The sequence below is a fragment of the Schistocerca cancellata genome, chromosome 5, assembly GCF_023864275.1.
Source record: "Schistocerca cancellata isolate TAMUIC-IGC-003103 chromosome 5, iqSchCanc2.1, whole genome shotgun sequence".
Classification (NCBI taxonomy): domain Eukaryota; kingdom Metazoa; phylum Arthropoda; class Insecta; order Orthoptera; family Acrididae; genus Schistocerca; species Schistocerca cancellata.
The window spans coordinates 613,532,594-613,551,952 of NC_064630.1; the positions used below are offsets into that span (position 1 = coordinate 613,532,594).

General features: G+C 41.6%; 1 protein-coding gene across 1 annotated transcript in view; it reads right to left on the reverse strand.

The window, feature by feature from the left end:
- The window catches only part of LOC126188854 (clavesin-2-like), a 95,761-nt gene that overhangs the window by 9,646 nt on the left and 66,756 nt on the right, over positions 1 to 19,359 (reverse strand). Inside the window, exons 5-6 of the mRNA XM_049930495.1 lie at positions 13,953 to 14,063; positions 13,710 to 13,815 (exon numbers count right to left, since the gene is read on the reverse strand). Of these exons, the coding sequence (XP_049786452.1) occupies positions 13,710 to 13,815; positions 13,953 to 14,063 (217 nt within the window). The remainder of the gene's footprint in view (positions 1 to 13,709; positions 13,816 to 13,952; positions 14,064 to 19,359) is intronic.

A 19,359-nucleotide genomic window follows, 5' to 3' on the forward strand; every position in this document is an offset into this window, starting at 1 on the left:
CGTAGCGTTGCGCAGTTGGAGGTGAGCCGTCAGCAGTGGTTGATGTGGGGAGAGAGATGGCGGAGTTTTGAAATTTGTAATACTGGATATCATGAACTGCTATATACATTATGACTTGTGGACACTATTGAGGTAAATACATTGTTTGTTCTCCATCAAAATCTTTCATTTGCTAACTATGCCTATCAGTAGTTAGTGCCTTCAGTAGTTTGAATCTTTTATTTAGCTGGCAGTAGTGGCGCTCGCTGTATTGCTGTAGTTCGAGTAACGAAGATTTTTGTGAGGTAAGTGATTTGTGAAAGGTATAGGTTAATGTTAGTCAGGGCCATTCTTTTGTAGGGATTATTGAAAGTCAGATTGCGTTGCGCTAAAAAAATATTGTGTGTCAGTTTAAGCATAGTCTTGTATAAATTTTCTAAGGGGACGTTTCAGAGTCAAGTGGGACCCGTGATATATCTTTGGAGTCATATTGGCCCCCTGGTATATCTAGATACGACTCTGACATGTGACACACACGTAAGCATCCTGTCTGATCATCTGCATTCATCCATTCATGTCGATTGTGCAATTCGACTGACTTGGGCAATTCCAGCACGACTATGCGACATACCACACGTGCAGAATTGCTGCAGAGTGGGTCCAGGAACACTCTTCTGAATTTAAGAACTTACGTTGGGCACCAAACTCCCCAGACATGAACATTATTGAGCGTATCTGGGATGCCTTGCAACCTGCTGCTCAAAACAGATCTCCACCCCCTCGTACTCTTGCTAAATTATGGACAGCCCTGAAGGATTCATGGTGTCAGTTCCCTCCAGCACTACTACAGACATTAGTCGAGTCGATACCAGGTGGCGTGGCGGTTCCTGAGTGTTTGCGGGGGCCCTACATGACATTAGGCAGGTGAACCAGTTTCTTTGGCTCTTCAATGTATTTGGAGAGGCTGTTAAGGGCGAACATTCATGTGATATTCTAAATAAATTATTTGGTAAGGCCTGGGAGCAGTTAATTTGAGAAGCGACTTCTGACAATTGTATGTTACAAGGGGACCTTCAGACCTGTTAAACAGGGATATGGATGAGTGGTATGTGGCAGAGGGAACTATCCTGAGTAACTGGATAGCAGGTTTTTATGTGACGGATACTAGCTTCCAAGAAATTCGATGCTGATGTTTTATACCGTAAAGTTATCCACAGTTTAGAGCAACCGAGCGTAGTGCAACGGCTAAGATTCATGGGTGCCATGCTGATGGTTGTTGTTCAAATTCCGCCCATATACCACTTTTTTGATTTCATCTAGATAAATAAAAAACATATGTCACACAAAATTTTTTAAAAAATAGTCTTCTTCGCCATATTAATTTCATTAATAAATCAATCATTAAAACAAATTTCTTCAAATGTGTATTCAGTTTTTACAGCATAGGAAACAGTATTGTCTTACTCGCTCCATCACGTTGTGTGCTAGAACGGAATTCCAGGTGGTATTTTTCATAGAAGCAACCGAAAAACAAATTAGTAGAGCAAAGCGCTCATGCAATGAAAGCTACTGCCTTGCGGGGACACGGATCTTTCAGAAGTGTTACTGAAATCACAGATCGGTTGCATTCAAAAACACTCTTCTTTGGTACAGAATCAGAGAATGTATTTTTGCGCAGTCTTCCCTCGTAGCTATTTTTCTATCAGTCTTTAGCAAGTTGAAAGTATTTTGAATTTTTTTCGTGAAAAATTTAACGTGCCCATAAAACATACATCACAGAGTTAGTCAGGTGGAGTACATTTGAGTGGTATACTTTTTACGGTGCAGATGGATGCTTCCGTTTCATCTACAAAAAGTTGATCGTGAGGAGTCTGACCAGTTCACACTTCCCACGAATAAGGAACGTAAACATCTGAATCCACACCGGCAGCGTGGGAATCATGAACCTTGGCCTCTGCACTACCGTCTCTTGGTCTAACGACGAGAGACGGTACGGTTATAGGCGGTACGCATAAAACTTCAGCTTCGATTTTCTCGAAAGTAATGGCCGTATTATCAAAAGATCCTAGCCAGGCACTCGAGGGAGACCCCTCTACAACATACCTAAGACTCATTAAAATTCGTGATTAAAAAGTCTGACGACCCCTTTGTTACATGAGAGGTTACACAAAGACAGAACTTTTAGAGCAGAGGCACATTCATGATAAGGCTGTTGGAGCATCAATTTCTACCGGTGTGAATAGGAATGTATAGACAAGTTGGAAGATGTTTCTGCTAAGAAAGTGCGACCAGTAACGAATTTTGAATTACCTGAGTAATCAAAAACAAGCTTTCATCTCTGCGATTGAAAATGTGTAGTTTAAGTGGAGAAAATTTCAAAAGTGCTATAAAGTACGTCTTAGATTGGTATGTTATAAGCGAAGTTATGAGGGAAGAGAAAGATCTTCCGTGGTTCAACAGTCATTTAGAAATCCACTCCAAAAGGAAAACCAGTTTCATCGCAGATCTAAAAGCAGTCAAGGCCTCACAGACAAGCAAAATCTGAACAAATCTCAAATGAACCTAAGGATAGCGATCTCTGATGCGTTCGGTGGATAACAAAGTATAATTCAACATACTGATATCTATATTACGAAATTATTTAGACACGATATCTGTATGTTGCGACAAGTAGCAACTGACCCTAAGTGATTAAAAGTGTAAGGTCTTTCACATGAGTACTGAAAGAAATTAATTAAACTTCGCTTCCACGATAAATCACACAAACCTAAAGACTGTCGCTTCAACCAAATACCTATTAACTATATTACGAACAGCTTAAATAGGAAAGATAACACAGATAATGTTGTTAGGAAGGCAAACCAAAGACTGCGCTTCATTGGCAGAACACTCAGAAAATGCAACAGGGCTACTAAAGAGATTGCCTACACTGCGCTGGTCCGGCCTCTCGTACAGTACTGCTGTGCAGTAGGGGATCCTCACCATTTAGGATTGATGAAGGATATGGAAAAAGTACGAAGAAGGGCAGCTCGTTTTGTATTATCACAAAATAAGGGAGAAAGTATAACGTATACTATACATGAGTTGTGGTGGCGTATTTCTTTGCGACAAATTGCACGAAATTTTAGTCTCCAACGTCCTCCTCCGATTTCAGTGTTCTCTTAACCCACGCTCTGTTGGAACGGCGGAGAAACAGCCTGAAAGTAGTTCCATGAACCCTTTGCCGAGCACTTAATGAGTAGTCACGCATATGTAGGTACAGCTGTAGCAACAATCTGTAGTTGGCTACCGGGCGAATTAAGCTTGATTCGAACACATGTACATGCCTACAACGGGCCTACACCACTAACATGAATCTGGCGTAAAATTTTGAACACGTTTTGTGCTCGCTTATTATGATCTTACTGGGTACCGAAAATATCTTCTCTCGAGATCAAGTACCAACGCGTGGAAGGCAAATTGCTACGTTCGTCCACTAGACTCAAGATGTAGACACCGATGATCAGGTTGATTCCAACTGCCACCACTGCCGAAAGCCTTCGGTACGCTACCACAGTGTCACCTAATGTGGAGAAAATGAGAGTACAGAACGGTAGATCGACTTTGTGACTGGGCTGAAGAGTTACCAGCACGTGGACCGCAGCAGTTAGTTTTTTGTTCTCGTTGCGGTTTTGAGTCCGAAGACTGGTTCGATGTAGCTTCCCAAGCTATCGTATCCTGAGCAAGCCTCTTTCTCTTCGAATAACAGCTGCAAACTACATTCTTTTGAATCTGGTTACTGTATCCATCTCTTAGCATACCTCCACAAATTTAACCTCCCACACTTCCCTCTTATGCAAATTGGTGATTTCTCGACGTCTCAGAATGTGTCCTATCGATCCATTCGTCTGGTCAGGTTGTGCCACAAAATTCTTTTCCCTTCAATTATACTCAGTACCTCTTCATTAGCTACGTGATCTACCCATCTAATCTCCAGCGTTCTGCAGTAGCACCACATTTCATAAGCTTCTATTTTCTTCTTATCTAAATTATTAATAGTCTATCTTTCACTTCCATCCATGGCCACAAACCATACAAATACTTTCAGAAAACACTTCCTGTCACTTAAACCTGTATTCGGTGTCAACAAATTTCTTTTCTTCAGAAATGCTTTTCTTAATATTGCCAGTCCACATTTTACATCCTCTCTAATTCGGCCATCATCTGTTATTGTTCCGCGCAAATAGCAAAACTTATCTACCACATTAAGTGTCTCGTTTATAATCTAATTCCCTCAGCATCACACGATCTAATTCGACTATATTCCCATGATTCTTGTTGTGCTTTTGTTAGTGTTCATTTTATATCCTCGTTTCAAGACAATGTCCATTCGTCAAACTGCTCTTTCAAGACCTTTGCTGTCTCTGTCAGAATTACAATGTTATCGGCAAAGTAGAGGTTTTTATTTCTTCTCCCTGAACTTTAATTCCTATTCCAAACCTTTCTTTGGTTTCCTTTACTGCTTGCTCAGTGTACAGGTTGAATGACATGGGTGATAGGCTACAACCTTGTCTCACTCCCTTCTCCACCACTGCTTCCCTTTCATGCCCCTCGAATCTTTTAACTGGCATCAAGTTTCTGTACAAGATGTAAATAGCCTTTCGTTTCCTGTATTTTATCCCTGCCACCTTCACAGTTCCAAAGAGAGTGTTCCAGTCAACGTTGTAAAAACCTTTCTCTAAGTCTACAAATGCTATAAACGTAGGTTTGCCTTTCCTTAACCTATCCTCTCAAGTAAGTTGTAGGGTCAGTATCGCTTCACGTGTTTCTACATTTCTCCGGAATCTAAAATGATCTTCGCAGAGGTCGACTTCTATTGCTTTTGCCATTCTTCTGTAAAGTATAAAGTACTCGTGTTATTATTTTCCTACTATGACTTATTAAACTGATAGTTCGGTAATATTGACACCAGTCAGCGCCTGCTTTCCTTGGAACTCGAATTATTGCATTATTCTTGAAGTCTGAGGTATTTTCCCCGTCTCATACATCTCGCACACCAGATGTAAATGTCATGGCAGGTTCAAACGGCATGTTGTCTACTCCTGGGGCCTTGTTTCGACTTCAGTCTTTTAGTGCTCTGTTGGATCTCCCATCTCATCTTCATCTACGTCCTCTTCCATTTATATAACAATGTATTCAAGTAAATCTCAATTGTATAGATCCTCTGAATATTCCTTCCGCCTTTCAGCTTTCCCTTCTTTGCTTAAGACTGGTTTCCGACGTCAGCAATTGATATTCCTACAGCTGCTTCTCCTTTTCCCAAAGGCTCCTTTAATTTTCCCATAGGCGGTATCTACCTTTCCCCTATTGAAATATACTTCAAAGTCCTTACATTTTTCCTCTAGCCATTCGCGCTTAGCAATTGTGCACTTCCTGCCATCACCATTTTTAGACATTTGCATTCCGTTTCGCCTGCTTCGTTTAATGTATTTTTATATTTTCCTCTTTCATTAGTTTAATTCAATATATCCTGCATTAACCAAGGATTTATACTATGTCTCATATTTTTACTTGTCTGATCCTCTGCTGCCTTCACTATTTCTTTTCTTTAAGTTACCGTCTTCTATTGTACTCCTCTCCCCTGTTCTTGTCAATCATCTGCTAATGTTCCCTCTGAAACTCTCAACAACCTCTTGTTCTTTCAACTTATGCAGGTCCCATCTCCTTAATTTGCTACATTTTTACAGTTTCTTTGGTTTTAATCTACAGTTCAGAACCAATAAATTGTGTTCACAGTCCACATCTACCGCTGAAAAAGTCTTACAACTGAAAATCTGGTTCCGAAATCTTTGTCTTAGTATTACATAATCAATCTCAAAATCTTCATGTATCTCCAGGTCCCTTCCAAGTGCATAACCTTTTTTCATGGCTCTTAAACCAACTGTTAGTCATGATTGAACTGTGCTCTGTGCAAAACACTACCAGGCAGTTTCCTCTTCCATTATTTTCCCCAGTACACGTTCACCTACTATTTTTCTTTCTCTTCCTTTTCGTACTATAGAATTCTAGTCCCCCATCACTATTAAATTTTCGTCTCTCTTGACGATCTAAATAATCTCTGTTATCTCATCATACGTTTCTTCAATCTCTTCATCATGTGTACAGCTAGTTGGCATATGAACATGTACTACAGTGGTGGGTATGGACTTCGTGTCTATCCTGGCTACAATACTGCGTTCACTATGCTGTTCGTCGTAGCTTACCTATATTCCTATTTTCTTATTCATTATTAATCCTATTCCTGCATTACCCCTAATTGAATTTGTGTTTGTAACCCTGTGTTCACCTAACGTGAAGTCCTATTTCTTTTGCCTTCGAACTTCACTAATGTAATGTATCCATTTCCTTTTTCAAATTTTCTAAGAGAAATCTTCAGACATGTAAGTAACGTACACGAGCAGAGTGTTCATGACTGCTAGTGTCCATGATATATGTAAATGACCCATTAATCACACTGTATATAAATGAGCCAATGAAGAAAGTTGGAACCATCAGGCGGTGTTTGCGGACGATGAAGATGTACCCACAGAATAGTAGCGAAACGCAGGAAGATCTATAGATAATCGTCACTTGGAGCAGAGACTACCAACTGTGTGTAGTTATACGGGGACAATCATTATTGTTTGATTAGACTATTGCCGAAGCCGGCTGCGGTGGTCTAGCGGTTCCGGCGCTGCAGTCCAGAACCGCGGGACTGCTACGGTCGCAGGTTCGAATCCTGCCTCGGGCATGGGTGTGTGTGATGTCCTTAGGTTAGTTGGGTTTAAGTAGTTCTAAGTTCTAGGGGACTTATGACCTAAGATGTTGAGTCCCATAGTGCTCAGAGCCATTTGAACTATTGCCGAACAATCATCTGAAACAAACACGTTAGTACCTGAAATTTTGGTACGGAAACATTTGAAATAGAACCATATTATATACATGTGGTGTTCTTTCTAAGAGTCGCCAGGTGCATTTTCTATGGCGTTTCGGGAGCTATTTGCAGTTTCGTTTTTTCAGTGTCTGTCTACAGTCAAATACTGCTCATGACGTCCTTCATGCGACGTCCAGTTTCGACGGAAAGCGTCGGTTTGTTTCCCGTTAGAAACAAAACTATTGTTGAAGCGGAATTTTATACGACCAAGCTATAGAATGGTTCGAAATTAGCCTAGAGTGATATTCGTTGTTTGATATATGTTAACAGGGACAGTAGATCCAGAAAAACCACCAGCAGCGATTGAGCAGCGCTACTGCATGGTGGTAGCATTTAGAGTGGGCTAGAGCGATGCTTTTCTTACTGGAGTACCTATCTCTGTGTTTTACCGGCCCTAATAAAACATATCGATAAAACAAATGTCGCACGAGGCTAATATGGCGCCACACTGTCGAATGGAAAGGTAAAATTCCTCTTTGAAAATTATTATGTTCATAATGGCAAAGAGGCAGACGCCTTACGTCCACAATAGAAGTTGCATGAACGACGAGATGAGCAGTATGTGTTTTGGCTGACTCCAACACAATTTGCAGCAACAAAATTTCAGTAATCTGCTGAAACAGTGGAGAAAGGCACTTGTTGGCTCTTAGGAGGGATACCCATATACACACTGATGGCACAAAACATTATGGCCACCTAGTTAACAGCTTGTTTGACCGTCTTTGGAAAGAAATACATCACTGATTCTGCGTACCAAGGACCCGACAGTTTTTTGGTCGGGTCGTGGAGGTATTCGGCAGTAAATGTTTATGCACAGTTCATGTAAATCACATAAATAACTGGTGGCTGATTTGCGTATGGAGTATGCAATAGCAACCCGTAGGGGTTCCGTAGGATATACATCAGGCGAACTGATAGCAACCTGTAGGCGTTCCATAGAATTTACATCAGGCGAATTTAGCCACCAACGTGAGTTCACTGCAATTCTCCTGAAACCTCTGTAGCAACGTTCTGACTTGGAGACGCGGACAATTATACTGATGATAGACAACATTGCACTCGGTGAAGACCTCAACCATAAAGGAATGCAGGTAGTTCGCAGGTGTCAGAGTCCTTCCATAGACGCTCACGACAGTAGCACGTGAACAGTCGACCAGCTTCACCGCTTTCGAGGTAGTCGATCACAGGCTCTACATAATAATAATAGTATGATCTTTGTTAAAGTGCCTTATCTCAATGGATTTCCATATTTGCAGCCCGTATCCTCGCTAAGGTGCTCAGCCCGTCCGCATGTGCTCCACTTACATAATTTCGTAGCCGCATCACATGCCCGCATCTCCAGGATTTGACACCCACGGTTGCGGTGGGCAGTGATCATAATGTTTTGGCTTATCAGTGTATGTACACGGTGTCTGTAATTAATGTTCCAGTTACAAACGATGTAGAAAGAGAACCACTGCAGAGAACGACGTCAAATTTGATCAGTATGTTAGTGACGCGGGAAAATGTCGTGGAACAAAGACTGACGAAATATTTGCAAAATATGTTCCACTGTAAACGCCAGAATAAGGACACCAACTGAAGAGTGGCACACAGCTGTTCCTCAGTTTCCGTCTGTGACTCCCAACGTAACTGTCTCCGTGGAAGACCCCGCCCTGCAGGTAGAGTTATTTCACAAGAACAGTGACTGTGCACTAGTAACCCCGCAGGAGATCGGGACACTAAATGGTATAAAAACAGGGATTGGTCCAATGTCCCCCTAACAGTCTGTAGAAAATTGTTACAAAATTGGAAAAGACGGGTTCTTTTGAAGTGCAGTCAGGAAAAGGGAGGAAAGCAGTTGAAGTGACGAGTGTCGACAATGTGGTCACACAATTGCAGAAGGGTTCGAGCGGTTGTGTGCAAACACGCAGGGCATGGAGAGTTCCCAAATGTTGGATGTGCCTGCGAACACAGTGCATAAAATCCTACGAAACATCCTGAATTGCTATTCATACGAAACCACCCATGCTGAGGAGTTGCTGTCAGCTGTCAGCAAGATAAACGTTCGCTACGTAATCTCTTGCTCGAATGGTAGCAGACAATGAATGCTTATGGAACAATCGCCCATTTCCATGGGCAATGAAAGCCCTCACGCACATCAGTCCATACCGTTGTGCAAAGGTGTCGGTGTTGTGCGGTTGAAGGCATCGTTTACCGTTGGGCCGTTTTTTTCGATGAGTCCTGTGGTTCCTATTTCCCGTACCGTCACTGGTAAGCACTATGAGAGTCATTAAGGCACCATTGCCAGTTCCAGCTCTTCAAAAGTGGGGATGTGTGACTTGGATAATTTTTATACAAGATGGCGCTCCTTAGCACATAGCACAGCCAATCAAGTGGGTGCTACAGAGGCATTTCAGAAATGCTAGAAATGTCAGTCGCCCGTCCAGATCCCATGATCTTAACCTGAGTCTGACGATGACTAGAAAACATTGTAATTTTGTTTTTTATGCAGTTTTCGGCGTCAGTAAAATTAAAAACCGATATCAGTTTGCTTGCAGTTTTCGATCTCAGCACAATTAAGAATGGATTTTTTCCACCTAACGTGGTGCGGCGTTGCCATGTTGGATGGGCTTACGTAATTAGCTGTACCACAACTGTTGCTGCCGGATTTGTGTGGTCATGCACGCTGAGCAGCACGGAGGGTATGATGTACAACTCAAGCCATAGTCGTCGTACACCGACTCATCGGTCATTTACAGCAGACATCATTTACACTAACAGGTTTACGGTACCATCTATTAATAAACTTCCCGCTAATTTTCTTCCCATGACGTTCCTCCTCCGTCAGTAACATGCTGTTCAGATTTGACGTCATTCTAAGCACCGGTTCTCTTTGCATCGTGACTCTGAGTTAAAATTATTATGGGGACCACAACATATAGTGCACCACTCCTAACTTACTGCCAGAAGATATTTACAGTGCAGGTAAGGCACACTCAGCATCAATATTTGTGCTAATGATGACGAGGAAGCTGAGAAATATATGTAAAACTGAGGAATATAGGTGCAGTTTCAACCAAACTTACCATATGGATAAAAATATAGGTGTGTTAGGACCCTGCTTAGAATTCTACGAGTGGTGATAGGAAAAGGGATGGAAGAGAGTAGCATGCATCTGTAGCTCTCGTACACATCACAGTTTACTGTTCCATTGCACAATGAGAAAGTCGATGTCACTACAAAATGGACATTGCTAGATTGCTTTTAGTTCACTTTTGGGTCAGATTCCACCTAATGGGGAATGTTTCAGGACATGGAAACTAGGGATCATAGCACCTTGTGAAGGAACAGCTTAAAATATAAAGTACTGATAGGTTTTCAAAGCGTCAAATTACACTGCCCTAAAGATACTAAGCAGATTTTGACTGTCCCAACAAAATTCCAGTTCAAGTTTAAATAAGTAAGCTCGCAACTACATGTCACTCTTGTAGATGGAACGTCGTTACATAAAAATATTATGTGGAAAAACTATTTTTCCTTATAAAATTCCAGTTACAGTCATCTAGATGTTGTAAAGGAACCTTAGTAGGTACAGTTTCGATGAGGAAGGTGTGGTGTCACCGCCAGACATCACACTTGCTAGGTGGTAGCCTTTAAATCGGTCCGTTAGCATACGTCGGACCCGCGTGTCGCTACTATTAGCTCTCGCCAGTTGTACAGCCGACTTTGGTAGCGATGGTTCACTGACTACAGACGCTCTCATTTCCAGAGACGACAGTTTGGCATAGCCTTCAGCTACGTCAATTGCTACGACCTAGCAAGGCGCCATATTCAGTACTATAATCTGAACAGATAATATTGTGAATCATGTAGTGGTTGGTAAGGGAGTAAGACAGGGTTGTAGCCTCTCCCCGATGTTATTCAATCTGTATATTGAGCAAGCAGTAAAGGAAACAAAAGAAAAATTCGGAGTAGGTATTAAAATCCATGGAGAAGAAATAAAAACGTTGAGGTTCGCCGATGACATTGTAATTCTGTCAGAGACAGCAAAGGACTTGGAAGAGCAGTTGAACGGAATGGATGGTGTCTTGAAGGGAGGATGTAAGATGAACATCAACAAAAGCAAAACGAGGATAATGGAATGTAGTCGAATTAAGTCGGGTGATGTTGAGGGTATTAGATTAGGAAATGAGACACTTAAAGTAGTAACGGAGTTTTGCTATTTGGGGAGCAAAATAACTGATGACGGTCGAAGTAGAGAGGATATAAAATGTAGACTGGCAATGGCAAGGTAAGCGTTTCTGAAGAAGAGAAATTTGTTAACACCGAGTATAGATTTAAGTGTCAGGAAGTAATTTCTGAAAGTATTTGTATGGAGTGTAGCCATGTATGGAAGTGAAACATGGACGGTAAATAGTTTGGACAAAAAGAGAATAGAGTGTAGCCATGTATGGAAGTGAAACATGGACGGTAAATAGTTTGGACAAGAAGAGAATAGAAGCTTTCGAAATGTGGTGCTACAGAAGAATGCTGAAGATTAAATGGGTAGATCACATAACTAATGAGGAGGTATTGAATAGGATTGGGGAGAAGAGAAGTTTGTGGCACAACTTGACCAGAAGAAGGGATCGGTTGGTAGGACATATTCTGAGGCATCAAGGGATCACCAGTTTAGTATTGGAGGGCAGCGTGGAGGGTAAAAATCATAGAGGGAGACCAAGAGATGAATACACTAAGCAGATTCAGAAGGATGTAGGTTGCAGTAGGTATTGGGAGATGAAGAAGCTTGCACAGGATAGAGTAGCATGGAGAGCTGCATCAAACCAGTCTCAGGACTGAAGACCTCAACAACAACAACGTACCGTCAAGAGCGACGTTCATCATAAATGAATTAAAGTTAAGTATCAACTAGCTACGTCCGCTGTCTGAATTCTAATTCCTTGTCATGTTCCAGACCTCGCGTCAGTATAGCTCTTCCGTCCTCACGCCAGTCTGCGTGAGGTAAACGCGTGCATTTCGGCCTCCTCTAGTAACACTATGTTGGCGCTTCTGTCAACCCAACAGAAGGCGTTTTCAGAAATTTACTGTTTGGGTGTAATATGTGTGAAGATCGGATCGCTTTCAAATGTTCCTTTTCACGGTTCGCAAACTGAGAAGTGATCCTGTCGTCCCTGTAGCAGTTATGACGCCATACCGGACTACAGGAACAGCTGTGAGGTATTGGCAAGTTCTCAACTGGGAGGCACTTCATTGACGCACCGCAACCTCGACTTTAAAGAGGACGAACGTCGTCACCTGGAAGGCTATCCGACGACGAGTACTGCACACACGGGCCCCTGTAGAGCGTACATGTCACAACCAATTGTTTCCGCCGTATGTGTACCGTGAACAGGGAGCTTTTAAAGTGATCCGATCTACAAACCTATTTTACATCGAAACGGTGCATTTCCTGACATGGATTCCTGACTAAACCTTTATCTAGTAAGTGCAGTCTACAACCCTAGCAGCTTTAAATAGGAATTGAGAAAGATCCTGTATAGTGGCTTTTTAGTTCAGTCATGCGCACTGTGTTTCAAACAGCTTGCCGTAGTGTTACACTGTCTACGCTTACTTCAGTGGACTTGATTTCTGAAAATAAAGTGGGCGTCCTTTCCAGTGTTCAAATTCAAACCTAACTTGTTAATGGACCCATTAAATAATGGCTTGTATCTCCTACAGTAAGTCACGTTGCTACTACATATACCTCTGAAGGACAACTCCGTAATTCACAGTAAGTGCCTAGCGGATGCTGATGCTTTCAGACTATTTCTCTACCACTCCACTCTCGAAAACCATGCGGGAGTAGCGAACACTTACATCCTTCCGTGCGAGCTCTGATTTCTCTTACTATAGTATCATTATTGTTGCTCCCAGTGTAGGTAAGCGTCAACAAAACATTTTCTCTACTACAGAAACGCCTGTGCTGATATTCCCGCAGATATGCCTCTGTCCTATGTACGGTCATTTGCAAAGTGGACCACTAAGTGTATTGAAGTTGGCGGCACAACGCCTGAACACTTACTCTAATTGGAAAAGTAAGGTAGCGTTCGCCTCGAGCCACGGCCACACTGTTCGATATGTCGGAGGAATTTTAATTAGAAGTTATCAAATACTGGCCTGTCCTACTCTCTTAGCATGGAGGTGGGATCCCACGTGCCATTGGATATTCAAGGGTCATTGAGCAGCATGTCATAAATTACGATTGTGTACCCATTTCTGTTCCTCCGATCACAGCGCCATCTGTGGTGAAACGACGAAAATGCTTGTTTGTAGATTTTGCCTTACAATCTTAATCTTCAATAAAAAAACAGTTATTCCATTGAACATTTCAAAGGTGCCCACCGCCATCCACGCAAGGGGTGGGGTGGGGTGTCGAGTGCGGTGTCATTGGATTCTGTCTGCGAAACAAATAAATTGGAATTACAGCTTTTCTTGATCCAATGTGAAGTCTTCGAGATATTTCAATGTCTTCAGTTAGTAACTGGTTTGAGCTATTAACCATCAGAGTGCCGCCAAGTGAGGTACCAACTTACTTTCAATCCATGTTGGCAGGAAACAGATGGTTTGGTGGTAAATCACTGAAATTGATTACCAGTGAATAAAATTTAGAATTGCAATTTTAGACTTTTAATGACGTCGTAGTTGAGACTGTAGTCGACTGTGCCACCGACGTTGTGTAAAAATTTATGACAATAGCTTACGTCCCTCTCTCACACACTGGCGTTCTACGGCAGGAATTGGAAGTGTGGGTGCTCACCAAACAGCTCCTCGCTGGTCCCGGCACTGCCTCCAAGCTCGTTCGGTACAAATTCCCGGGGCACGTGGTCGAGCAACGTGTCTTTTCCAGCGCGGTGAATGAGTATCTGCGGAAATCGAAGCAAATATTCTGCCTCGGCATTCATATTCAGGCTGCTCACTACCACTTTACACCAAAAATTTTAATGACACTGTACTCTTTTCCAATCTGATTTCAAGAGCATTGTCATTGTGTGCTACTTACCCTTTTCACTAGCTTAGCAGGCATCAGGACTTTCACCACAGCAACAAGTTTGTCCACCAGCGCCGGAGCATTTACGAGATGTATTCGCTTGACGCTTCGGTTATATATCGTCTTCACATTCACAAAAAAAATAGAATTACATTGGTAAGTACTTATTCAAAATCCAATGTCATAATGAGAAGTTTCGAAAATTAATTGAAAAAATGATGATGATGATTGATGATGATGATGAAGATGATGTTTGGATTGTGGGTCGCTCAACTGCACGGTTATCAGCTCCCGAAGAAATTCCCAACCGTTTATCAGTCCAATCTTCCACTTGCATGAATGATGCTGAAATGATGAGGACAGCACAAACACAAAAGAACAATTATTGGGGACTGTACCAAAATTATTACTAGACTCAGAAATGTATTTTTAGAATAATACTTTAAAGGAAATACAAAAATATAGGCAACCATTAATTGAATTTTAGTGAATCTATTACTAGGCTTATACATACTGCAGAAAATTATTTTCAAGCGGAATACACAAATATTAGCAACCAGTTACTTCAGAGTACCTAATTACAGGTTTTTGTGCTCTTCAGTTAATTGTCACAACACTCCAGAGGTAGGTGTAAATCTAAAACATGTGCATTCTAATTATGTTTTGCCCCTAAGGAACCGATTTCTGCTTCATATCTTCACTTTCACATGGTAGAGTTGTGTGATGTGGCAGGTTCTAATATTACAATCAAGGCTTAGAGACTTTCAGATCGACCCCAACATTTCATGAGCTGTCATGAAGCAGAAAACATCACAGGAAGTAAATAGCAGTACATGCCGTATTGTCATATTACTAGATTTTTAATAACCGTAAGGAATAATAAGTTAGTTTGCGATAAATCTGGTTGTGATGACGTGTGAATTTCCAAACACAAAGCAGATATGGTTAATTTCTTGTTTTGTTGTTTCGTAAATGAAACAGGATATAGACAGTTGAGTGAGTAATTACTAAGAGTGAAAAAGTTCGAATACTGTTATCATCTTCCTCAGAAACGCTAACTCCTCGTATCGACCCGTAACAGTTGCCGAGATCGATAACGAAAAGCCTATCCGTTGACGCCAGACACGAAGGTACGCCGATTCGAAGACTTCTTAAGTAACTGAACTCAGTACGTTGTGCTCGAAGGCGAGTGTTCATCAGGGACAAGGGAATCGCCAGGAGTGCCTCAAGGAGGCGTTATAGTACCGCTATTATTCTCTACAGACATAAATCATCTGGTAGACAGGATGGGCGGTAATCTGCAATTGTTTGCTGATGATGCTGTAGCGTATGGGAATGCCCCGAACTTGAGTAGTTGTTGAAGGATATGACATGATCTTGACAAAATTTGTAGTTGATGTGACAAAAGGAAGCAAGTTCTAAATTGAGGAAGATTACATTAATGCGGATGTGTAGGAAAAGCAGGCACGTAATTTTCGGGTTGCGACCTGCATAAAACAATCTCATAGTTTAAGAGTCCCCCCCCCCCCCATGAACCATGGACCTTGCCTCTGGTGGGGAGGCTTGCGTGCCTCAGCGATACAGATAGCCGTACCGTAGGTGCAACCACAACGGAGGGGTATCTGTTGAGAGGCCAGACAAACGTGTGGTTCCTGAAGAGGGGCAGCAGCCTTTTCAGTAGTTGCAGGGGCAACAGTCTGGATGATTGACTGATCTGGCCTTGTAACAATAACCAAAACAGCCTTGCTGTGCTTGTACTGCGAACCGCTGAAAGCAAGGGGAAACTTCAGCCGTAATTTTTCCCGATGGCATGCAGCTTTACTGTATGATTAAATGATGATGGTGTCCTCTTGGGTAAAATATTCCGGAGGTAAAATAGTCCCCCATTCAGATCTCCGGGCGGCGACTACTCAAGAGGATGTCGTTATCAGGAGAAAGAAAACTGGCGTTCTACGGATCGCAGCGTGGAATGTCGGATCCCTTAAACGGGCAGGTAGGTTAGAAAATTTTAAAAGGGAAATGGATAGATTAAAGTTAGATATAGTGCGAATTAGTGAAGTTCGGTGGAAGGAGGAACAAGACTTTTGGTCACGTGACTACAGGGTTATAAACACAAAATCAAATAGGGTTAATGCAGGAGTAGGTTTAATAATGAATAGGAAAATAGGAATGCTGGTAAACTACTACAAACAGCATAGTGAACGCATTATTGTGGCCAAGATAGATACGAAGCCCACGCCTACTACAGTAGTACAAGTTTATATGCCAACTAGCTCTGCAGATGACGAAGAAATTGAAGAAATGTATGATGAAATAAAAGAAATTATTCAGATAGTGAAGGGAGACGAAAATTTAATAGTCATGGGTGACTGGAATTCAAGAGTAGGAAAAGGGAGAGAAGGAAACATAGTAGGTGAATATGGATTGGGGGTAAGAAGCGAAAGAGGAAGCCGCCTGGTAGAATTTTGCGCACAGCACAACTTAATCATAACTAACACTTGGTTCAAGAATCATAACAGAATGTTGTATACATGGAAGAAGCCCGGAGATACTAAAAGGTATCAGATAGATTATATAATGGTAAGACAGAGATTTAGAAACCAGCTTTTAACTTGTAAGACATTTCCAGGGGCAGATGCGGACTCTCACCACAATCTATTAGTTATGAACTGTAGAGTAAAACTGAAGAAACTGCAAAAAAGGTGGAAATTTAAGGAGATGGAACCTGGATAAACTGGCTAAACCAGAGGTTGTAGAGAGTTTCAGGGAAACCATAAGGGAACAATTGACAAGAATGGGGGAAAGACATACAGTAGAAGAAGAATGGGTAGCTTTGAGAGATGAAGTAGTGAAGGCAGCAGAGGATCAAGTAGGAAAAAAGACGAGGGCTAGTAGAAATCCTTGGGTAACAGAAGAATTACTAAATTTAATTGATGAAGGGAGAAAATATAAAAATGCAGTAAATGAAGCAGACAAAAAAAAATACAAACGTCTCAAAAATGAGATCGACAGGAAGTGCAAATGGCTAAGCAGGGATGGCTAGAGGACAAATGTAAGGATGTAGAGGCTTACAGGAATATTAAAGAGACGTTTGGAGAAAAGAGAACCACTTGTATGAATATCAAGAACTCAGATGGAAGCCCAGTTATAAGCAAAGAAGGGAAAGCAGAAGGGTGGAAGGAGTATATAGAGGGTCTACACAAGGGCGATGTACTTGAGGACAATATTTTGTAAATGGAAGAGGATGTAGATGAAGATGAAATGGTAGATATGATACTGCGTGAAGAGTTCGACAGAGCACTGAAAGACCTGAGTCGAAACAAAGCCCCGGGAGTAGACAACATTCCATTGGAACTACTGACAGCCTTGGGAGAGCCAGTCCTGACAAAACTCTACAATCTGGTGAGCAAGATGTATGAGACAGGCCAAATACCCTCAGGCTTCAAGATGAATATAATAATTCCAATCCCAAAGAAAGCAGGTGTTGACAGAAGTGAAAATTACCGAACTATCAGTTGAATAAGTCACAGCTGCAAAACACTAACGCGAATTCTTTACAGACGAATGGAAAAACTGATAGAAGCCGACCTCGGGGAAGATCAGTTTGGATTCCGTAGAAATGTTGGAACACGTGTGGCAATACTGACTCTACAACGTATCTTAGAAGAAAGATTAAGGAAAGGCAAACCTACGTTTCTAGCATTTGTAGACTTAGAGAAAGCTTTTGACAATGTTGACTGGAATACTCTCTTTCAAATTCTGAAGGTGGCAGGGGTCAAATACAGGGAGCGAAAGGCTATTTACAATTTGTACAGAAACCAGATGGCAGTTATAAGAGTCGAGGGACATGAAAGGGAAGCAGTGGTTGGGAAGGGAGTGAGACAGGGTTGTACCCTCTCCCCGATGTTATTCAATCTGTATATTGAGCAAGCAGTGAAGGAAACAAAAGAAAAGTTCGGAGTAGGTATTAAAGTCCATGGTGAAGAAATAAAAACTTTGAGGTTCGCCGATGACATTGTAATTCAGTCAGAGACAGCAAAGGACTTGGAAGAGCATTTGAACCAAATGGATAGTGTCTTGAAAGGAGGGTATAAGAGGAACATCAACAAAAGCAAAAGGAGGATAATGGAATGTAGTCGAATTAAGTCGGGTGATGCTGAGGGAATTAGATTAGGAAATGAGACACTTAAAGTAGTAAAGGAGCTCTGCTATTTGGGTAGCAAAATAACTGACGAAGTAGAGAGGATATAAAAAGTAGACTGGCAATGGCAAGGAAAGCGTTTCTGAAGAAGAAACATTTGTTAACATCGAGTATAGATTTAAATGTCAGAAAGTCGTTTCTGAAAGTATTTGTATGGAGTGTAGCCATGTATGGAAGTGAAACGTGGACGATAAATAATTTAGACAAGAAGAGAATTGAAAAATGGCTCTGAGCACTATGGGACTTAACATCTATGGTCATCAGTCCCCTAGAACGTAGAACTACTTAAACCTAACTAACTTAAGGACATCACACAACACCCAGTCATCACGAAGCAGAGAAAATCCCAGACCCCGCCGGGAATCGAGCCCGGGAACCCGGGCGCGGGAAGCAAGAACGCTACCGCACGGCCGAAGAGAATAGAAGCTTTCGAAATGTGGTGCTACAGAAGAATGCTGAATGTTAGATGTGTAGATCACATAACTAATGAGGAGGTATTGAATAGAATTGGGGAGAAGAGGAGCTTGTGGCACAAATTAACTAGAAGAAGGGATCGGTTGGTAGGACATGTTCTGAGACATAGAGGGATCACCAATTTAGTATTGGAGGGCAGTGTGGAGGGTAAAAATCGTAGAGAGAGACCACGAGATGAATACACTAAGCAGATTCAGAAGGATGTAGGTTGCAGTAGGTACTGGGAGATGAAGAAGCTTGCACAGGATAGAGTAGCATGGGGAGCTGCATCAAACCAGTTTTAGGATTGAAGACCACCACAACAACAACATGTCTTTTGAACACTATTAAGGTAAATACATTGTTTGTTCTCTATCAAAATCTTTCATTTGCTAACCATGCCTATCAGTAGTTAGTGCCTACAGTAGTTAGAATATTTTATTTAGCTGGCAGTAGTGGCGCTCGCTGTATTGCAGTAATTAGAATAACGAAGATTTTTGTGAGGTAAGTGATTCATGAAAGGTATAGGTTATTGTTAGTCAGGGCCATTCTTTTGTAGGGATTTTTGAAAGTCAGATTGCGTTGCGCTAAAAATATTGTGTGTCAGTTTAGTGATGATCAGAATAAGTAAAGAGAGAAATGTCTGAGTACGTTCAGGTTTGCTCAGCTGTTTGAAAATCAAATAAGTATGAGGTTTATTAGCACAATAATTCATAAAGTTTTCTAAGGGGAGGTTGCAGCTTAAGAGAAATTAAGGGACGATGA